Here is a 15617-nt window from a genome sequence, read left to right as displayed (position 1 = left end):
GCGAGCAGGCCACAGCCGTGACCTGGATGGTAACTAGAGCAGACACAGGGAGACAGCAGTGAGAGAAAATGGCGATACTTAGGTGGCGGAGCCCAGGGGGGACTCTAGATCTGCTGACTGGGAGGGAGGGGACATGGGAAAATCCTGCCAAGAGCAGGCTGAGCGCCAAGTCTTCCCCCAAAGGTGCTGAGGAGTGATGGATCCTGCCTTTGCTGTGGGAAACCAGGAGGCCTCATTCCCTGACTTGATAGCTGCCCTGAGGCAGGGAATTGAGTGCGATGACCCTGCCTGGGAAGGGAGACATCCCTGCATCCCAGGCGCACTTTTCTTTTTTTTTTGGCCATGTCATGCGTGGCTTGTGGGACCTTAGTTCCCCAACCACGGATGGAACCCAGGCCCCTGCAGTGGAAGTGTGGAGTCCTAACCACTGGACTTCCAGGAAGTCCCCTGGTGCACTCTTGGGACTCACTTGCTCTTTGGGTTTGGCCTTCTGTTGTGTGCGTGCCCTCCACACTCAGTGGAAGGGTCCTCCCATCTGTCTGAAATTTGTTGAATGAATGAATGAGCACAGAGACCAGCGACGGGTGTATGCTGTTCTGAATGTATACCTCCTGCAGGGCACCACACACAACCACGTCTTAAGCAAGGGCTTTTTGATAAGGCCAAGGAGGAGGGGTAAGCTGGGAGGCAAGGCCTAGGGTCTCTGAGGGCGGGGAAGACAGGCTGAACTGCCTTTCCCCTGGCTTGGCACTGTCTGCCCAGCCAGAGCGCTGGCTTCTGGATCTAAGTCATGTGAGAATTGGGGCGTGCACTCCCAACCCCTCCCTCCGTTCCGCCACACTCTGTTGAGCACACCCCATGTGCGACTGCCAACTCTGGGCAGGTGCCATGGAGAACCAGGTACTGCCTCTGCCTTCCTGGAGCTCCCCATCCAGCAGGAGAGGCCCATGCTGCCGACGTGATGAAATAAAGGGCGCTGGAGGGCGGCAGCGAGTGGAGAGGTGGCAAACCTCCAGATGGCTCCCCCAGCCAATAGCGCCCAGAAGAAGCCAACCTCATCTGTGCTCACATCCTCAGAGCCGTGTCCTCTCTCTGTGCCTTAGTTTCCTCTTCTGCAGGTGACACCAGAAGTCTCCTAATACTTCCTGCAGACTAAAGGTCTATGCAGCTAGGGGCTTCCCTAGTGGTCCAGTGGTTAAGGATCTGCCTTCCAATGCAGGGGACGTGGGTTCGACCCCTGGTCTGGGAACTAGGATCCCACATGCTGCGGGCTGCAACTAGAGAGAAGCACGCGCGCCACAATGAAATATCCCACATATTGTAATGAGGATCCCGTGTGCCACAACTAGGACCCGACGCAGCCAAATAAATAATCTTTATTTTTTAAAAAAAGGTCTATGCCTCAATGGCTGAGGACCATTCCTGCTGCCGCTTCCCTCCTGCAGAGCGAGCAAACAGACCAGCATTGCCCCTCTACCCTCCGGAGTCTGGGCTTGCAGATCCTGGGGTCTGGTGGGCTGATGTGGTGAGCCAGCTGATGTGGTGGGCTCCTGGAGCTCAGGGCTCAGCCCAAGACCTTCCCCAACAAACTTGAACTCCAGACAGCAACCAGGAGCCCCAAGGTGGGCAGTCTGTGCTGGCAGCAGGGGATGGGCATGAGCGCCAGGCAGGAGGAGGCCAGAACCCCCAACGCTTGTCCTCTGACCTTGAGTCATGCAACAGACTGCTGGGGTGAAGCAGAAAAAGGGATTGTGATGGAGGTCTTCCCCCAAACTGAGTTTTAGATCCACAAATAAAAGAGCTCAGAGTCAGGAGTGGACCATGGAGGGTGGGCTTTCCAGAACTCTGGCCAGCAGGAGGCAGAGCCAGTGTCCAGGGACACTGCTCCAGCCTGCCCCACCCTTCCTTGAGGATGTGGCCCTGCCGGTGCTGTCCTTGATTCGGGGACCGGTCTGGGGACTCCGATACGTGTAACAAACTGCCTTCTCAAGCAGAAGTGTGGAAAGGGTTGGTGTGAGTTCTACCTGTATGGTAGGGTTCTTCAGCTGAGGGGCCACAGTGGGGGACTCAGGATGGGACCCTGAAACTAGCTCCTGAAAAGAGTTTCCCAGGTGGAGGGGGAGAGTGGGAGGGTGTTCGCTTAGGGCAGAGGGCAGGGGTAGGGGACAGAGGGTGGAAATAGCGATTCTGGGTGATACATCAGTGTGACTGATCACAGAGGGAGGGGTAGTTGGGAAGATGAGTGGCGAGCAGGGGTGAATCTTGATGGTGTTTAGAGTCTTCTGTAGGTGGGGGAAGTCATTGTAGAGTTCTCAACAGAGGAGTGACGTGGCTAGAAGAGCACTTGACAAGAGTCCCACTGGCCCCTAACCCTCCCCTGCACTGAGCCAGCCAGCTGGGTGTCCAACCACCCAGCCCATCTCCTCTCCTTCTGCCTGTAACTCCTGTCCTCTCTGCATCTTGCTGACTCTTTTAAGAATCAACTCAGCATAGTCCAGTGAGGCATGGCAGCTGGGCCACACGTGTTTATGTCTTCTCTTCCCAAACTCCATTCAAATGAAAAGGATTTTTTTAAAAAGCCCTACTGCAAAAAACCCTGGAGACTTCCCTAGCGGTCCAGTGCTTAAGACTCCACGTTTCCACTGCAGGAGGCACAGGTTTGATCCCTGGTCAAGGAACTAAAATCCCACGTGCTGCGTGGTGCAGCCAAAACAAAACCAAAACAAAAACCTTGTACACGACTGTTCATAGCAGCTTCATTCACAATAGCCCCAAACTGGAAGCAGCCCAGATATCCGTCTCGTGGAGAATGGACACACAAACTGCTATCGTCATCTGATGGAGTACTACACAGCCATAAAAAGGAACAAACTACTGATGTGTGCAACAACGTAAATTTCAAAACAATAATAATATGTTCAGTGAAAGAAGCCAGACACAGAGTACAAAGTGTATGATGCCATTAAATCAAGTTCTAGGGTCTTCCCTGGTGGCGCAGTGGTTAAGAATACGCCTACCAATGCAGGGGACACAGGTTTGATCCCTGGTCCAGGAAGATCCCACATGCAGCAGAGCAACTAAGCCCGTGCGCTGCAACTATTGAGCCTGTGTGCCACAACTACTGAAGCCCACGTGCCTAGAGCCGGTGCTCCACAACAGGAGAAGCCACAGCGATGAAGAGCCCGAGCACCGCAACGAAGAGTAGCCTCCACTCCCTGCAACAGAAAGCCTGCGCACAGCAATGAAGACCCAACACAGCCAATAAAATTAATTAATTAATTAATTTTAAAAAATGGAGTTCTAGACTAGGAAACACTGACCTATGGTGGTAGAAATCAAATTAGTAGTTGCTGCTTGGGGAGTGGAGGGGCCAGGAGGGGTTGATGGCTCTGCTCACACACTGTGGCTCCTTTTTCTGAGCTGAGTCTCCCAGAACCTTTTTTCATTACCCAGAAGCCTCTCAGCCACCGCTAAGCTGTGCCATGTGTGCCTCAAACTCTCTGTACCCCCAGCCTATCTCCCCACGTTCCCTTCCCTTTCATGCTCATTCCCCACTCAGGAACGATGGCACTGCCGGCCAGCAGTCTCAGAGGCCACTGAGTCATCTCTCATTGTTGCCTCCAAGCCCTGAGAAAACCCCTCTGCTTGATCCTGGGAGTGAAACTGGAGACCTGCCGTCCACTCAGTGGGGCGGGCAGTCTCTCTAAGACCAGGTCTCGCCCATCTCCGTGTCTGTGCAGACTCAGTTCCACAGGCGTAAGGAAACATTGACCAGGCAGCCAGGGAATGACTGACCTGGGTTTCCAGCACCCGAGACCCTGGCCTTCCTCCCCACAGCTGGGGATCCCCCTGAGTCCTGCCAGCTGCAGGCAGAGGTGCTGGTGGGGCTGGCACGTTGCAGAGTCTCAAGGGCCAAGGCTGGCCTCCCCTTGTTCCTGTTCCTCCTTTTCGTGTCCCGGCTCCTGAGTGTCCTCCCACGTCACTCCAAATCTCTCCTCACTCCTTACACCCATTGCACTACCCACCAGCTGCAGCCAGAACCAGAGGTCCCCACAATCCTCTTGTGCCTCCCAGCACGTCCCCCCACCACCGCCACTCCCCGCCCCACCCCCGCCCTGACGCCTTCTTCTTCCCTCTCCAAGCAAGAGACTCTGCAGAGGGACCACTCCACTGGGCTGGGGCAGAGCTCACCCTTCCTACCTCCTCTGAGACCCTCTTTCTCCTGCTCCCACCAGAAGAGCCCGTCCTTTGCTCTCCCAGCATCCCATCTCCCCAGCATCTGCAATTCACCCTCTCCCCAGGCTAGTCCCTTCTCTCCTTCAAGCACACGCAGGTCACCCCATCTTTAAGAAGCTTCCCTTGGGCCTGTCTTCACCACTGCCCACCCTCTCCCTCCTTTCTTCCTGTTCTGAGCTCAGAGTTTGCTGCCTGCCCTCAGACTCTGGGTTCTACACCCATCGTGCTAATGAAATGCCCTGTGGAGGCCACAGGCCCTTCTGGGCAAATGTTGGCTTCCTTCCCAAGCCCACTCTGGCCTGGTGACTCTCACCTGTGGGGCGGGGCCAGCCGGGAACAGGTGTGTCTGTGTGTAGGCGTGTGTGTAGGGGCAGTGACTGGGTGGGGGGGGGGCCGTGGAGGGTGTGGGGGGCGGTGGAGTAAGGGGCTCCCTCCTGCCCGAATGGTGGCCCTTCTGCAGGCTCGGTCCTTACTCTCTGCTCTCCTCTCTGGTCTCACTTCTGGAAGAGTCCATGCACCTGGGCTGCAGCTTTTACCTTCACCAGGTCCCCTGGGACTGTCTTAGCCCGGCTCTAACTCCTTGGTCTGCTTTGGAGCATCACATTCATTCACCAACAGATTCCACTGTCTCCACTGCATAACCTGGGTGACCTCCACAGGACAGGGCTATGCCAGTGTCACCTGCCCTCCCCCAAGTGGCTCCACTTCGTTTACTAATTCACATGGGTTTTCCTTCCCTGTGAATTCCACAGGCGTCCGTCTCTCCCACTCCTTCAGGCGGTCCTCCATTTCTCCAGGTGGGATTCATTTTCACTCCGTAGCCACATCGTTGGTTGTCACTTGTACTGTCTCTTCCCAAGTCCCTTTGGAGGTCACCACGGGTCATCTACCTGGAGGGGTCTGGAAGGTGTCTTGTCCTTCAGATAAGAGCTTCCTGGGCCAGAGGGTGGCAGAGCCTTTGAGCTGAGCATTTGGGTGGGGGACCAGGGTGGGTTGCCCTTTCTTTGTGACCCACTTCTCCCTGCGTGGAGGTCGCTGGCCCTAGCTGGTGTTCCTCTTTCTCTTTGCTTGGGAGACCTCGCTGTCCCCCTCCCAACAGAACCCACACACAAAAAAATAGGGAGCCTAGAGAGACCTGGGGGATGTGGCTGGGGCTTGAGTCCTGGTCCTCTGTGGCATCTACCCACCGCACCTGGACACCCCACCCCTCTCTCCAAAACTGGCCTTGAACTGCTGGGCCCAAGCCTGCTCTGTCTTGTGGCACAGTGCCAGCTCAAGCCAAGCCTCCCAGGCAGTCTCCACCAGGCCAGGCTTAATCTTTTATTTATTTATTTATTTGTTTGTTTGTTTGGCTACACTGGGTCTTAGTTGCAGCATGCAGGATCTAGTTCCCCGACAAGGTATCGAACCTGGGCCCCCTGCATTGGGAGCACAGAGTCTTAACCACTGCGCCACCAGGGAAGTCCCCAGGCTTAATCTTTAGCCAAACAGCAGGTGCTGGGGCTCTCAGGCCCCTCTCAGAGCTCCCAGCCCAAGCTTAGACCCCGGGTAGCTGGGCTTCAGGCCGTCAAGCTCAGTGGCCCCAGGGCCAGTCCTGGTGCACAGCGGGGTGGGGCCAGCAGGGACCGCTGAGCTGGGCACAGCCCTGACCTGATGACCTCGTAGCCCAGTGTGAACAGGTCAAAGGCTGTTTACTGACCCCGTGGATTTGGGTGGGGTAATAAAAGATATGGGTGGGGGGTGTTGAATGCTGGTTTCACTGCACCAGCCCTGCCTCTTGAGCCTCTGTGACCCCCATTCTCAGGGCCTAGCCCCCAGGGGAGTTCGGGACCAGAAGGAGCAGATGAGGATGAGGAAGGCCAGGCCTCTCCCACCTCCTTCCATTCCTTCCCTCTTGTCCGATATCCTCTCTCCCTCCCTCCTCGCCTGGCTCCCACCTGTCACACATCCCACTCAGCTTCAGCTGGCATCCAGGGCCCTACCCCCCTCTTGTATTACCCCGCCCAAACCCACAGGGTCAGCAAAGGGGCCTCTTAATTGTTTCCAGAACAGGGCGGCATGGGGCTTTCCTCAAAGGGCCGCCCTGGCTGAACGCCCCGCACCCCTGGGGGCATCAGGAAGCGCCCTGAGCCCAGTGACCGAGAACCCCTTAGTGGTTACTGTCTGCAGTCACATTTTGCCAGGGTGACTTGGCTGGTTTTCTGCCTGTTGATGATCTGCTCAGCCATCTCATTCGTGCATTCATTCAATACTTAAGAAGCTGGGCCCTGTGCTGCACGTGGCAAATGTAGGATTCCAAGGCAGGTTATCTGCCCGCAGGGGTCTGCAGACTCGCATGCTTCTGAGACGGAAGACTCTATGAGACGAGGTCTGTGTGACACCCACCCCACACCTCTGCCCCTGACCACAGCTCACTGTACGCAAGTTGGAGGGAACAGGGTGCCACTAGGGTTGGGGACAGGGCTTGGTGCGCAGCGAGGCAGGAAAGGGGTGCAGGGCGGTCTGGGGCCGGGGCTGGGGTGGTGGCTGGGTGAGGGACAGAGAACACCTTGCAGCCTCTCAGCCTCAGCGTAATTCCCTGGGAGGGCTGCTGTGGCTTCAAAGGGCCCTGGGGACGTGGGCAGGGTGGGCTGCCTGCAAGCAGCCTGTCCTCCCCGCTTCCTGGAGCTCCCTTTCCTGGGAGCTCAGCGAGCTGCTTCCTCTAAGGGGAGAGGGGTCTGGGGCTCGCACCCAGGCTGGCGTCCTGCCCTCAAACCAGAGTCTGGGTGACAGGGCTGTGCGGGGAGCTGGAGTGGGGGGGGCAGCAGTGAGACCTGCGGCCCTGTCTCCCCGCTTGGTTAATGTGTACCCCGCCTCCGTGGCCCTGACGCTCAGCCTGCTGGGCTCCTGGGGGACCGTACCCTCCCCCTGCTCCCCACCTGTTCCCGACACTCGACACTCGCAGGGGACATTCAGGCCCTAGCGTGCCAGTCACGGTGGCTCTGACCTGTCCCGCCTTGAGCCTCGGAGTGGGCTGGACACATGTGCTCCAGGAGGAAGGTGACCCCCCAGGGCTTCCGTGAGCCTCCTTGGCTCACACTGGCCAGTGCAGGCCCAGCCTGGGTGGCCTCACAGAGGCCCCTCCCTCGTCCCAGTGCCTCCCCTCCCTCCTCACCTGTGTTTTCCTCTCCATCACACAGGAATGCGTCAGCAGGAGCTGGACCGCTCTCCCACCCCATTGTTAACGCAGGCCCCTCTCCACAGCCCCACCCCTGACAGGCCCAGGCCTGCCCCTCTGGGCCAGCCCACTCCCCCCTGCCGGGAGTCCAAATACACCTGTTTACCTTTGGGCCTCAGCCCAGGAGGGAAGCTGGCCTGACTCTTGACCACCTCCCGCCACCCGCCCTCACAGGCCTTCTTTCCCGCCGTCCGGTTCACCCGCTTCCTTCAGCAAGTCTGGGTCCCCAGGAAGGGGGTGGGGCGGGGCAGGGAGGAGAGTGTTTCCTGCCCTCAGCTCAGCTCTGCAGGAGGCCGGGCCCATTTACTCCAGAACAGCATTGAATCCCATCCCGGGGAACTTCCAGACCTCCCGAGAGTCACTGAAGCTGCGGGGGGGTGGGGTGGGGTGGCCTGTGGTACAGGATGTGCTCTGGGCAGAGGGGGAGGACCCCCAAAATCTGAGTTCCTGCCCTTCCCCCCATCACTTTCCTGGCTGGGGGATACATGGAGGAGGGAGGCTGGGGAAAAGGTGAAAAGTTGGGAGACAGGAGGGTGGCTTCTCGCTTTGGAAAGAACCTGTACCGAACACCTGAGGATGAATTGGCTGAAGGGCTCCTCACCTCAAAAGTGGAGGTCAAAGGAAAGGAGAGACCTGCTCAGAGAGCTTGCGTCATGGGCTCAAAGCCACACAGCTGAAAAGACAAAGGACAACTCAGTGCAACATGGGGTCCTGGACTGGGATGCTGGAATGGAGAGGAGCATTACTGGGGTGATCTGTGAAATGCAGATGGGGTCTGCGGTTAGATGGGATTACCAGGTCAATGTTACTTTCCTGATTGTGATGGTGGTACTAGGGTTATGGAGGTGTGTCCTTGTTCTAAGAAACAGACACTAAAGTATTTAGTGCTAATGGGGGTATCCTGTCTGCAACTTACTGTCAATGGTGCAAAATATATTTCCATTAGGATTACATTGAATCTATAAATAAATACGAAGTAAATGAACGTCTTTTTAAAAAAGCCACCCAGGGGGACTTCCCTGGTGGCGCAGTGATTAAGAATCTGCCTGCCAATGCAGGGGACACGGTTTGATGCCTGGTCTGGGAAGATCCCACATGCCACAGAGCAACTAAGTCCGTGCGCCACAACTACTGAGCCCACGCACTACAACTATGGAGCCCACGTGCCACGACTACCGAAGCCCACGTGCCTAGAGCCCGTGCTCCGCGACAAGAGAAACCACCGCAGTGGGAAGCTCACACACACCACAACAAAGAGCAGCCCCCGCTCGCCGCAACTAGAGAAAGCCTGTGTGCAGCAACGAAGACCCAATGCAGCCAGTAAATAAATAAATAAATTTATAACAACAACAACAACAACAAAGCCATCCAGGGCAGGGATGAACAGGAGGGACAGGATCTGACACTCGTGCTTCCCACCGCTCACCCCCTTTCCGCGGTCGCTGCCTGCTAAAAGGGTGTGTGAAGCCCTGTGTTCCGGCCCCCTTCAGAGCCCCCTCTTAGCTTTGGCTGCTCGTTGGCAGCATCCACGGACCCTTAAAAGTGCCAATGCCTGGGCCCCAGCCTGAGCGCTGCTAGAATCACCAGGAGCTCCTGGCCGTTCTTCCTGGCAGTGAGAAGCTTCTTCAGCCTTTCCTCACCTGGCAGGCAGTTCTGCCTGTCCCTGACCTTGGTCCTCTTCCCCAGCACAGGACCAGGCAGAGGCTGAGGAGGGGGAATAGTGGTGGGCCCCCCTCTCAATCCAGGGTAGACCCCCTGGGGGCCAGTGAAGAGGCTGGAGCCCCCTCGTTTCCCCAGGGCTGGGGAGCAAGGGGAGGAAAGTTGGTGGATGGTGGGGAGAGGGAGGGAGCCGTCACTTAGGGGGTGAGGGGAGTCTCAGAGGGAGGCTGGGGCAGCCTCCTCAGTAAGCTGTGGGAAGGGGATGGGCTGGCTGCCAAGCTTAGTAAGGCCCCAACCCCACTGGCCCTGCAGTGTGTGCGCCCTTCTGAAATATTTGGAATAATTAGCAAGTGAAAGCAGCAAGTTAGCAGGGGAATGCCAGGTTGGCCCGGAGCCAGCCGCGAGTACAGGGGAAGAAAGGGGCTTCAGGAGAAAGGGGTCCGTGGAGGCTGGGCAGGACTGTGTGGGACAGTGCCCGTTTGTGCCTGTGTGTGTGTGTGTGTGTGTGTGTGTGTGTGTGTGTGTTTGTGGGGTGTGTTGCGCTGGGGGAAGCAGCTGTGCACCACGAGGGTGTGCTTGCGGGGCCAGGTGGGGGCTGGGGGAGAGATGGGTTCCGGGCAAAGCTGGGGTGAGGCGGTTGAAAGGTGTCTGCTGAGTGTCACGTATTTTCTGTGCCTTAGTTTCCCCATCAGAACTCAGGTAGGTTGTTTCCTTACAGGCCGGACCTGCAGGGTCTAGGCACCCCATCTTCCGTCTTCCCTGGTCGCCTTCTTCATCCTCAAACTGCATTGGAGGTGTCACCTACAAATCACATGGTGCATTTTTTTTCAGACGACAGAGGGAAGGCACCAGGCAGGGTGAGTGCACCGCAGGGTGGGAAGTGGGGCCTTGGGCTGGGGCCCTCTGACCTCACACCCTGTCCCTCCAGGAAGGGACTGAGGGAGGGAGGAGCTGGAGACAGGCCTGGGCGAGGACCGCAGGCGAGCCTAGGCAGGCCCTCGCGGTGGGGGAGGTGGGGGACGCGAGCTGAGCCCTGGGCAAGCTCGGCCTTTGTGAGTCCCCAGGGCCAGTGAGGGGCTGCGCCTCCCTTGCCGCCCGCTCCTGGGGGCTGTGGGTGCAGTCTCCCCATCGCACAGATAGAGGTGCCAAGGCCCTGGCTGCAGGGGACCCCCAAGGGCTTCCTCTCAGCCCCTTTCTCGCGGGGGACCCAGCGGTCATGGGGAGTGCAGCAGGGGGCACGCTGCAGGCCTTTGGCGCCCCTCATCTTCCTCCAGCCATTCCCCCTTGGGCAGTGAAGCCCCCCCAAAACTGGCTCACGCTTTTCCCCAAAGAAAGTTGCAAGCAGATCCAGTTTTAGATTTTTTAAAACTTTATTTTTAAAAATTTTTTATTGTAAATAACTTTCCATGAAAAAGGTTAAATTGCCCCGTGGGGCAGGAGGGTGGATGTGGGACGCAGCCCAGGGGGCTCAGGGAGGAGGAAGGCACTCCCACGCGCGGGTGCAGGCAGCGGCGGGGCGATCCCCCCTTTCCTGGTCCCAGTGGTTCTAGCAAGCACCGCGGCCCTCCCGGTTAAGCCTCAGCTCTAGCTACACTCACTACATTAGTCTGTGTGTACCCCTTCCCTCTGCAGCCTGGCCCCCAACCCCCCAGAACCCCAGCTCCCCACTGCTCTCAGCCTCAAGTTGGGCTCAAAGACTAGGGATTGATACCCTCTGCCCCCCGCTCTAGGGATGGGGCCAGCAGACCCCAGAGGCCTTAGAAAATCTCCTGGCTCCACCCAGCACCCCACTTCGTTTCTGTCTCCTCTCTCTGCCCGCCCCCCCAGCTCTGCCCCACAGACTGCCGGCCCCAAACCCCAGGGAGGCTCTGCCGGGAGAGGCCTCTAGGGGGTTAATTTGCAGTCACCTAATTAGCATTTGTTGTACCTGGGAACTTTCTCTGGATAGAGACCTGGGGAGGAGAGCAAGAGGAGAAGCCTCGAAGCTAAGATGCTCTGGGGCGGGCCCTGTACTGTTGCTTCCAGCTTGGCCGGGGGCCCTCCAAGCCGCAGCTCTCATAGTGCAGGGCCCTGCGCGTGTCCCTGGGGCAGGGAGGAGGTGGATCAATGAAACACTGTGTGTACAGGGGGCTGGGGAGGGGAGGCAGCAATTCTGGTCCTGGGCCCCAGTTCTCAGCCTCCTGGGCTGGAATCTGAGGACGGCCCGGGGTGGGGGCTGTGTGGCCTCGTGGGGTCAGCCTCAGGAGACCGGGCGCAGCCCCTGCCTGGGCGGTAGGGTTTCCATGGGCCTGCATTGGGGGGGCAGTCTGGGCCCAGACTTGGGGGCTGTCCGGAGGTGGGGCAGGGCCTGGCTTCTTACAAGAAGGCGCCCACGCTGGCCCAGTCATGCAGGTCAGCGGCCAGGGTGGCATCCCCGGCCTCAAAGAGGGGCTCCGGGGGCAGGCAGCTGCTGCCACTCTCGTCCCAGGGGTGCTGCAGGAAGGATGTGGCCAGGAAGGTCTCGTCGAAGTCCAGGCTGTCGGCAGCCTGCTCCCCCGGAGGCCCCCAGGTAGCAGGGCAGTCGATGTGGTGGCCGTGGACGGTGAGGTCCACGTCCCCGTGCGAGGCGGGGCTCAGCGGTGGGCTCAGCTCCAGGGCCTCCAGGGTGCCCAGCTCCCCGCCCAGCGTGCCGGCATCGAAGATGGCCTCCCAGTCAAAGTTGCCCTTGAGGGGTTCCAGCTCGCCCTGCTCCTCCTGGGTCAGCAGCAGGGTGCTGGAGGGCCGTGGGACCTTGGCCACCCGCTTGGGCAGCGGCTGTTTGCGCTTATGCCCGAGCCTGCCCTCGCCCGCGCCCCAGCCCGCCTCCCCGGTGGCCTCCTCGAACTCCCGCAGCAGCTGCTGGGCCTCGGTGTTCACGGTCAGCGGCCCGGCCCACGGGGCGGCGCTGGGCTCCGGCGCGGCCTGGCGGGCGAAGGCCGGGTGGATGTGGACCGGGGGCAGCCGCCGCTTCTTGAAGGCCCCATTCAGCAGCCGCTCGGCGTACTGGGGGTCGATACGCCAGAAGCCCCCCTTGCCCGGCTCGTCCTTCTCCCGAGGCACCTTGATGAAGCACTTGTTCAGGGATAGGTTGTGGCGGATGGAATTCTGGACGTAGGGAGAGAGGAGAGAAGGAGGACAGCTGGGTGAGTGGGTGCGGTCGGGGACGGGGGGCTCCTAGTTCCACTGCCAGTCCCCTACCAGCTTCTTTCTGACGGGGGAGGGGGAACAGAGGCGCTGCTCTGACCAGGAGGCTCTGGGACACCAGCCACAGGGCACCGGGGAGCCGGGAGTGCTGTCGGGGGCTTTTGTTCCCTGTTGCCGGGATATCTGCTTGCTCAGTCATCCGAGCCTGGAGCCACAGGGTGGCTCTCAGTGCCACCCTGTGCTGCCCTCCCTCCCTCCCCCGCAGCCGCGGCCTCTGGCCGAAGGCCTCGGCTCCCCCAGGGCCTGGACGGCCATCTCCCTCTGCCTGGGCCTGGCTGGCCTTCTCTGTTTGTGAAGTGAGTGGGTGGGTGGAGGGGGGGGTGTGCGTTGGGGAGGGGGATAAAGTGTGGGGGGATCTGATGACTCTCCTTGTTTGTGGAGCCGGCGGCTGGCCTGCGCCCTCACCCCCCATGTCCCCTTCCTCCGGCCCCAGGCTCTGAGACCTCAGTTGATTATTACCCAGCCAAGAGCATAGCGCTCATTCCTGGGGCCTCTCAGGCTTGGGGTAGGTTGCGGGGGTGGTGGGGGGTGCCCTCTGCCGTCTCACCAAGGTTACAGATGGTACTGTCCCAGGGTCAGGGCCCAAGCAAACGTGGAATAGCTTGGAACTGTGATCCTGTGGCCTGTACCACAGGGAAGGGTCTGGGCATCCTCAGGGTCTCTGTCCCCAAGTAGCCCCTGATCCTGATAGTCGAAGATGCTCAGATCCTGTCTTGTTCATGCCTGCGTGCACAGTCCAAACCACGCCGGGGCACAGGGGTCTGGGGGGCCTGGTGGGGTGGGGCCGGCAGGTGGGTAGTGTCCTCTGGCAAGACTGGGGTGTTTACATGGCGGCCTGGGCCCCTTGGCTGCTCTGTGCCAGGTTCCGGAGACTTGGAACATGAAGCCAGTGTGGGAGGCAGAGCCCCTGTGGAAAGCACCTGGCTCAGGTAATTGTCCCCCCAGGGAGGTTGATGAGAAGAGGGGGAGGAGTAGAGGCAGGAAACTGGGGAAGGGTTGGGGTGGGGGCTGGGACAGCAGCTTTAGGAAGGCCCCGGAGCCCTTCCACTGGGACACAGCTGCCCTCCCACCCCACAGCACGCCCCTCTCCTCTCCCCCTCCAGCCAGCTGAAACCAGGCAGGATGCAGAGCCTGGCAGGAACAATGCTCCTGTTTCCGTTTCCAGTTGGGCCCTGACAAACTGGCCTTGAGCAGGGTAGTGTCTAGGAATTCTAGGACTTGGGACAAAAATGTGTCCCTCAGTCCATCAGCCTCCCCTGGGAGACGGTGTCCACGCATAGTTCAGCCCTGGTCTTTGGGCCGAGCCTTCCGGATGAGTGACAAGTTCTTTCCACTTGAACCTCTACATCCTCACCCCTAAAGCCCTCTGAACATCCTCCCTCCTCCCTCTATGAAGTCAAAGGGGTGGGGCAGTTCCAAGCACTAGGCTCCCTGGAGGTCCTTCCTCGACGGCCTTCCTCCTCCCTCGGGGCCCTGGCTGTACCTAGGGCGCCTACTTGGCCTGCGGATCTGGGATGTGAGTCCAGTCCACGAGAACGTGGGGACAGAGGGACGGAGGGCCTCTCCTACCTGCCAGGTGGGATCAGCATGGCGGAAGTAGCAGAAGTTGTCCGTGATCCACTTGTAGATAGCCGACAGGGTGATCTTGGTGGCCTTGCTGGCCTGCATAGCCATGCAGATGAGCGTGGCGTAGGAGTAGGGCGGCTTCACGTGCGGGTTGGTGGCGTAGTCCACGTCCTCGGGAGGCGGGGCCTGCAGCCCCGGGGGCGCGCTCCGCGACGTGCACGAGGACGTGGGCTTGCCGGGCGTGTGCGGCTGCCCCAGGCAGGCGGGATCGGCTGCCAGGGGAGACCCGGGCGCCGTCGAGCCTGGCACCTGGTGGTAGCCGTGGGGGTCGGTGCCCCCCGAAGGCAGGGCGGGGGCCTTGGCGTTGAGAATCGAGAATTCCTGCAGCCACTGCAGGCTGGTCAGGCTGTCATCCAGGGCGTCGGGCTCCTCCAGGCCGCCCTCCAGTCCGGCCTCCTCCGCCGCCCCTGCTCCCGAGAGGCGTAGCCAGCTCTCCGCCATATCTGCGGGGACTCTCCGAGGGGGCGGTCAACATCCACGAGCCGAGCCGAGGGTGGCCGCCGAGCTCTCCGGCCCGCTGACTCCTGCGGCTCCAGTTACACAGCCTCCCGGAAGCGCGTTTCCATCCCGCGACCCCGGGGTCGCCTCCTCCGAATTGAATGTGGTGCCTACGGGACCAGAGAGGGAACTGAGCCCTCTTCCCCCACCCCCCAGGGGAGAGTGTGTGCGAGGGGGGAAGGCTCCTCTAAAATCGTCCCCGCAGCTGGGGAGGATCTTTTACTGTCGAGGTCTGGGAAACAGAAGCTGTGCCCTGGGTCCCCTCACAGGGTCCGCCTCGCTCTTTTTCTCTTTGATGTTTTAGAGGAGACTTAATTAGCCAAACGAGGGAAGAGTGTAGGGGCATTCGGGGCCATCCCCTTCTTCTCCAAAGCGAGAAGTTAGCCCTCCTCTCTCTCCCCAACAAATGGAAATGGGGCGAGAGGGTCCAGGAGAGCGGTACGACGGGGAGGGGGGCGGGGGAGGTAGTCTGACCTTTGAAAAGGGTTATTAGGATGGGGAATCAAGGGGAAGGAAGGAAACAGAACAGAGAGTTATAAGGGGGAGGGAAGCGAGTATTCCCCAAACTCCTCTGATGTCAGCCCCCGGACCCACTTCCGTCGGGGACGGATGGGAGAGCGGGCTGGCACCGACGCCCGCTCTTCCTGCGGCCCGCAGCCCTCCCCGTCGCTTACCTGGCTCAGAGCGCGGCCCGGGCCAAAGGAAGGTTCTCGAAGAAATTCCTCCCACCCACCTGCGGCTCTCTGCCCCCAGCCCGAGGGCCCAGCCAACAATCCTCGTCGCCCCCCACGCCCGACGGCGCCTCTCTGAACGCCAGCGGCCGGGGGACCTGCATTAAGTAGCCGCTCGGAAGGCTTCTCCTGCTGCCATGGCGACGCTCCGCCCCTATAAACAGCTTCCGCTGCTGCCATTGGTCAGTGTGTCTCCAAGGAGACCGCGGGCTCTTACCACTCTCTCTGGCGGTAACTCTCTTCGAACTCCCTCCTTCTGCCGCCCTCTCCCGCGCCACCCAGCCCCCTACCCGCCACCGCGTCCCGGCTCCGAGCATTCCCGCCCGAGGGCCCCGCGCAGGGCTCGGAGAGGCGCGCGGCTCGGCGCTCCCGCCAAGGCCCCGGGGGCCCCCGGCGAGCCGTTCCCCGCGGGACCCGTACTCCCGGCC

General features: G+C 60.1%; 1 protein-coding gene across 1 annotated transcript; it reads right to left on the bottom strand.

The window, feature by feature from the left end:
- Positions 1-11250: 11250 nt before the first annotated feature.
- On the bottom strand, positions 11251-14484 carry FOXJ1 (forkhead box J1). Its single transcript, XM_057716773.1, has 2 exons — positions 13904-14484; positions 11251-12235 (listed from the first exon to the last, which is right to left on the bottom strand). The coding sequence occupies exons 1-2, from the start codon at positions 14399-14401 to the stop codon at positions 11468-11470; spliced, it is 1266 nt and encodes a 421-aa protein (XP_057572756.1). The 5' UTR covers positions 14402-14484; the 3' UTR covers positions 11251-11467.
- Between the last annotated feature and the right edge of the window lie 1133 nt (positions 14485-15617).

The sequence above is a fragment of the Hippopotamus amphibius genome, chromosome 17 (assembly GCF_030028045.1).
Source record: "Hippopotamus amphibius kiboko isolate mHipAmp2 chromosome 17, mHipAmp2.hap2, whole genome shotgun sequence".
Lineage (NCBI taxonomy): Eukaryota > Metazoa > Chordata > Mammalia > Artiodactyla > Hippopotamidae > Hippopotamus > Hippopotamus amphibius.
This window is presented reverse-complemented; position numbering and strand designations above follow the sequence as displayed.

Excerpts from the sequence above, each read along its gene's own strand:
- FOXJ1 (XM_057716773.1), bottom strand. The coding sequence starts at position 14,401 with ATGGCGGAGAGCTGGCTACGCCTCTCGGGAGCAGGGGCGGCGGAGGAG. Across the intron at positions 12,236-13,903 it reads ATGCTGATCCCACCTGGCAG|AATTCCATCCGCCACAACCT; the intron begins GTAGGAGAGGCC and ends CCCTACGTCCAG.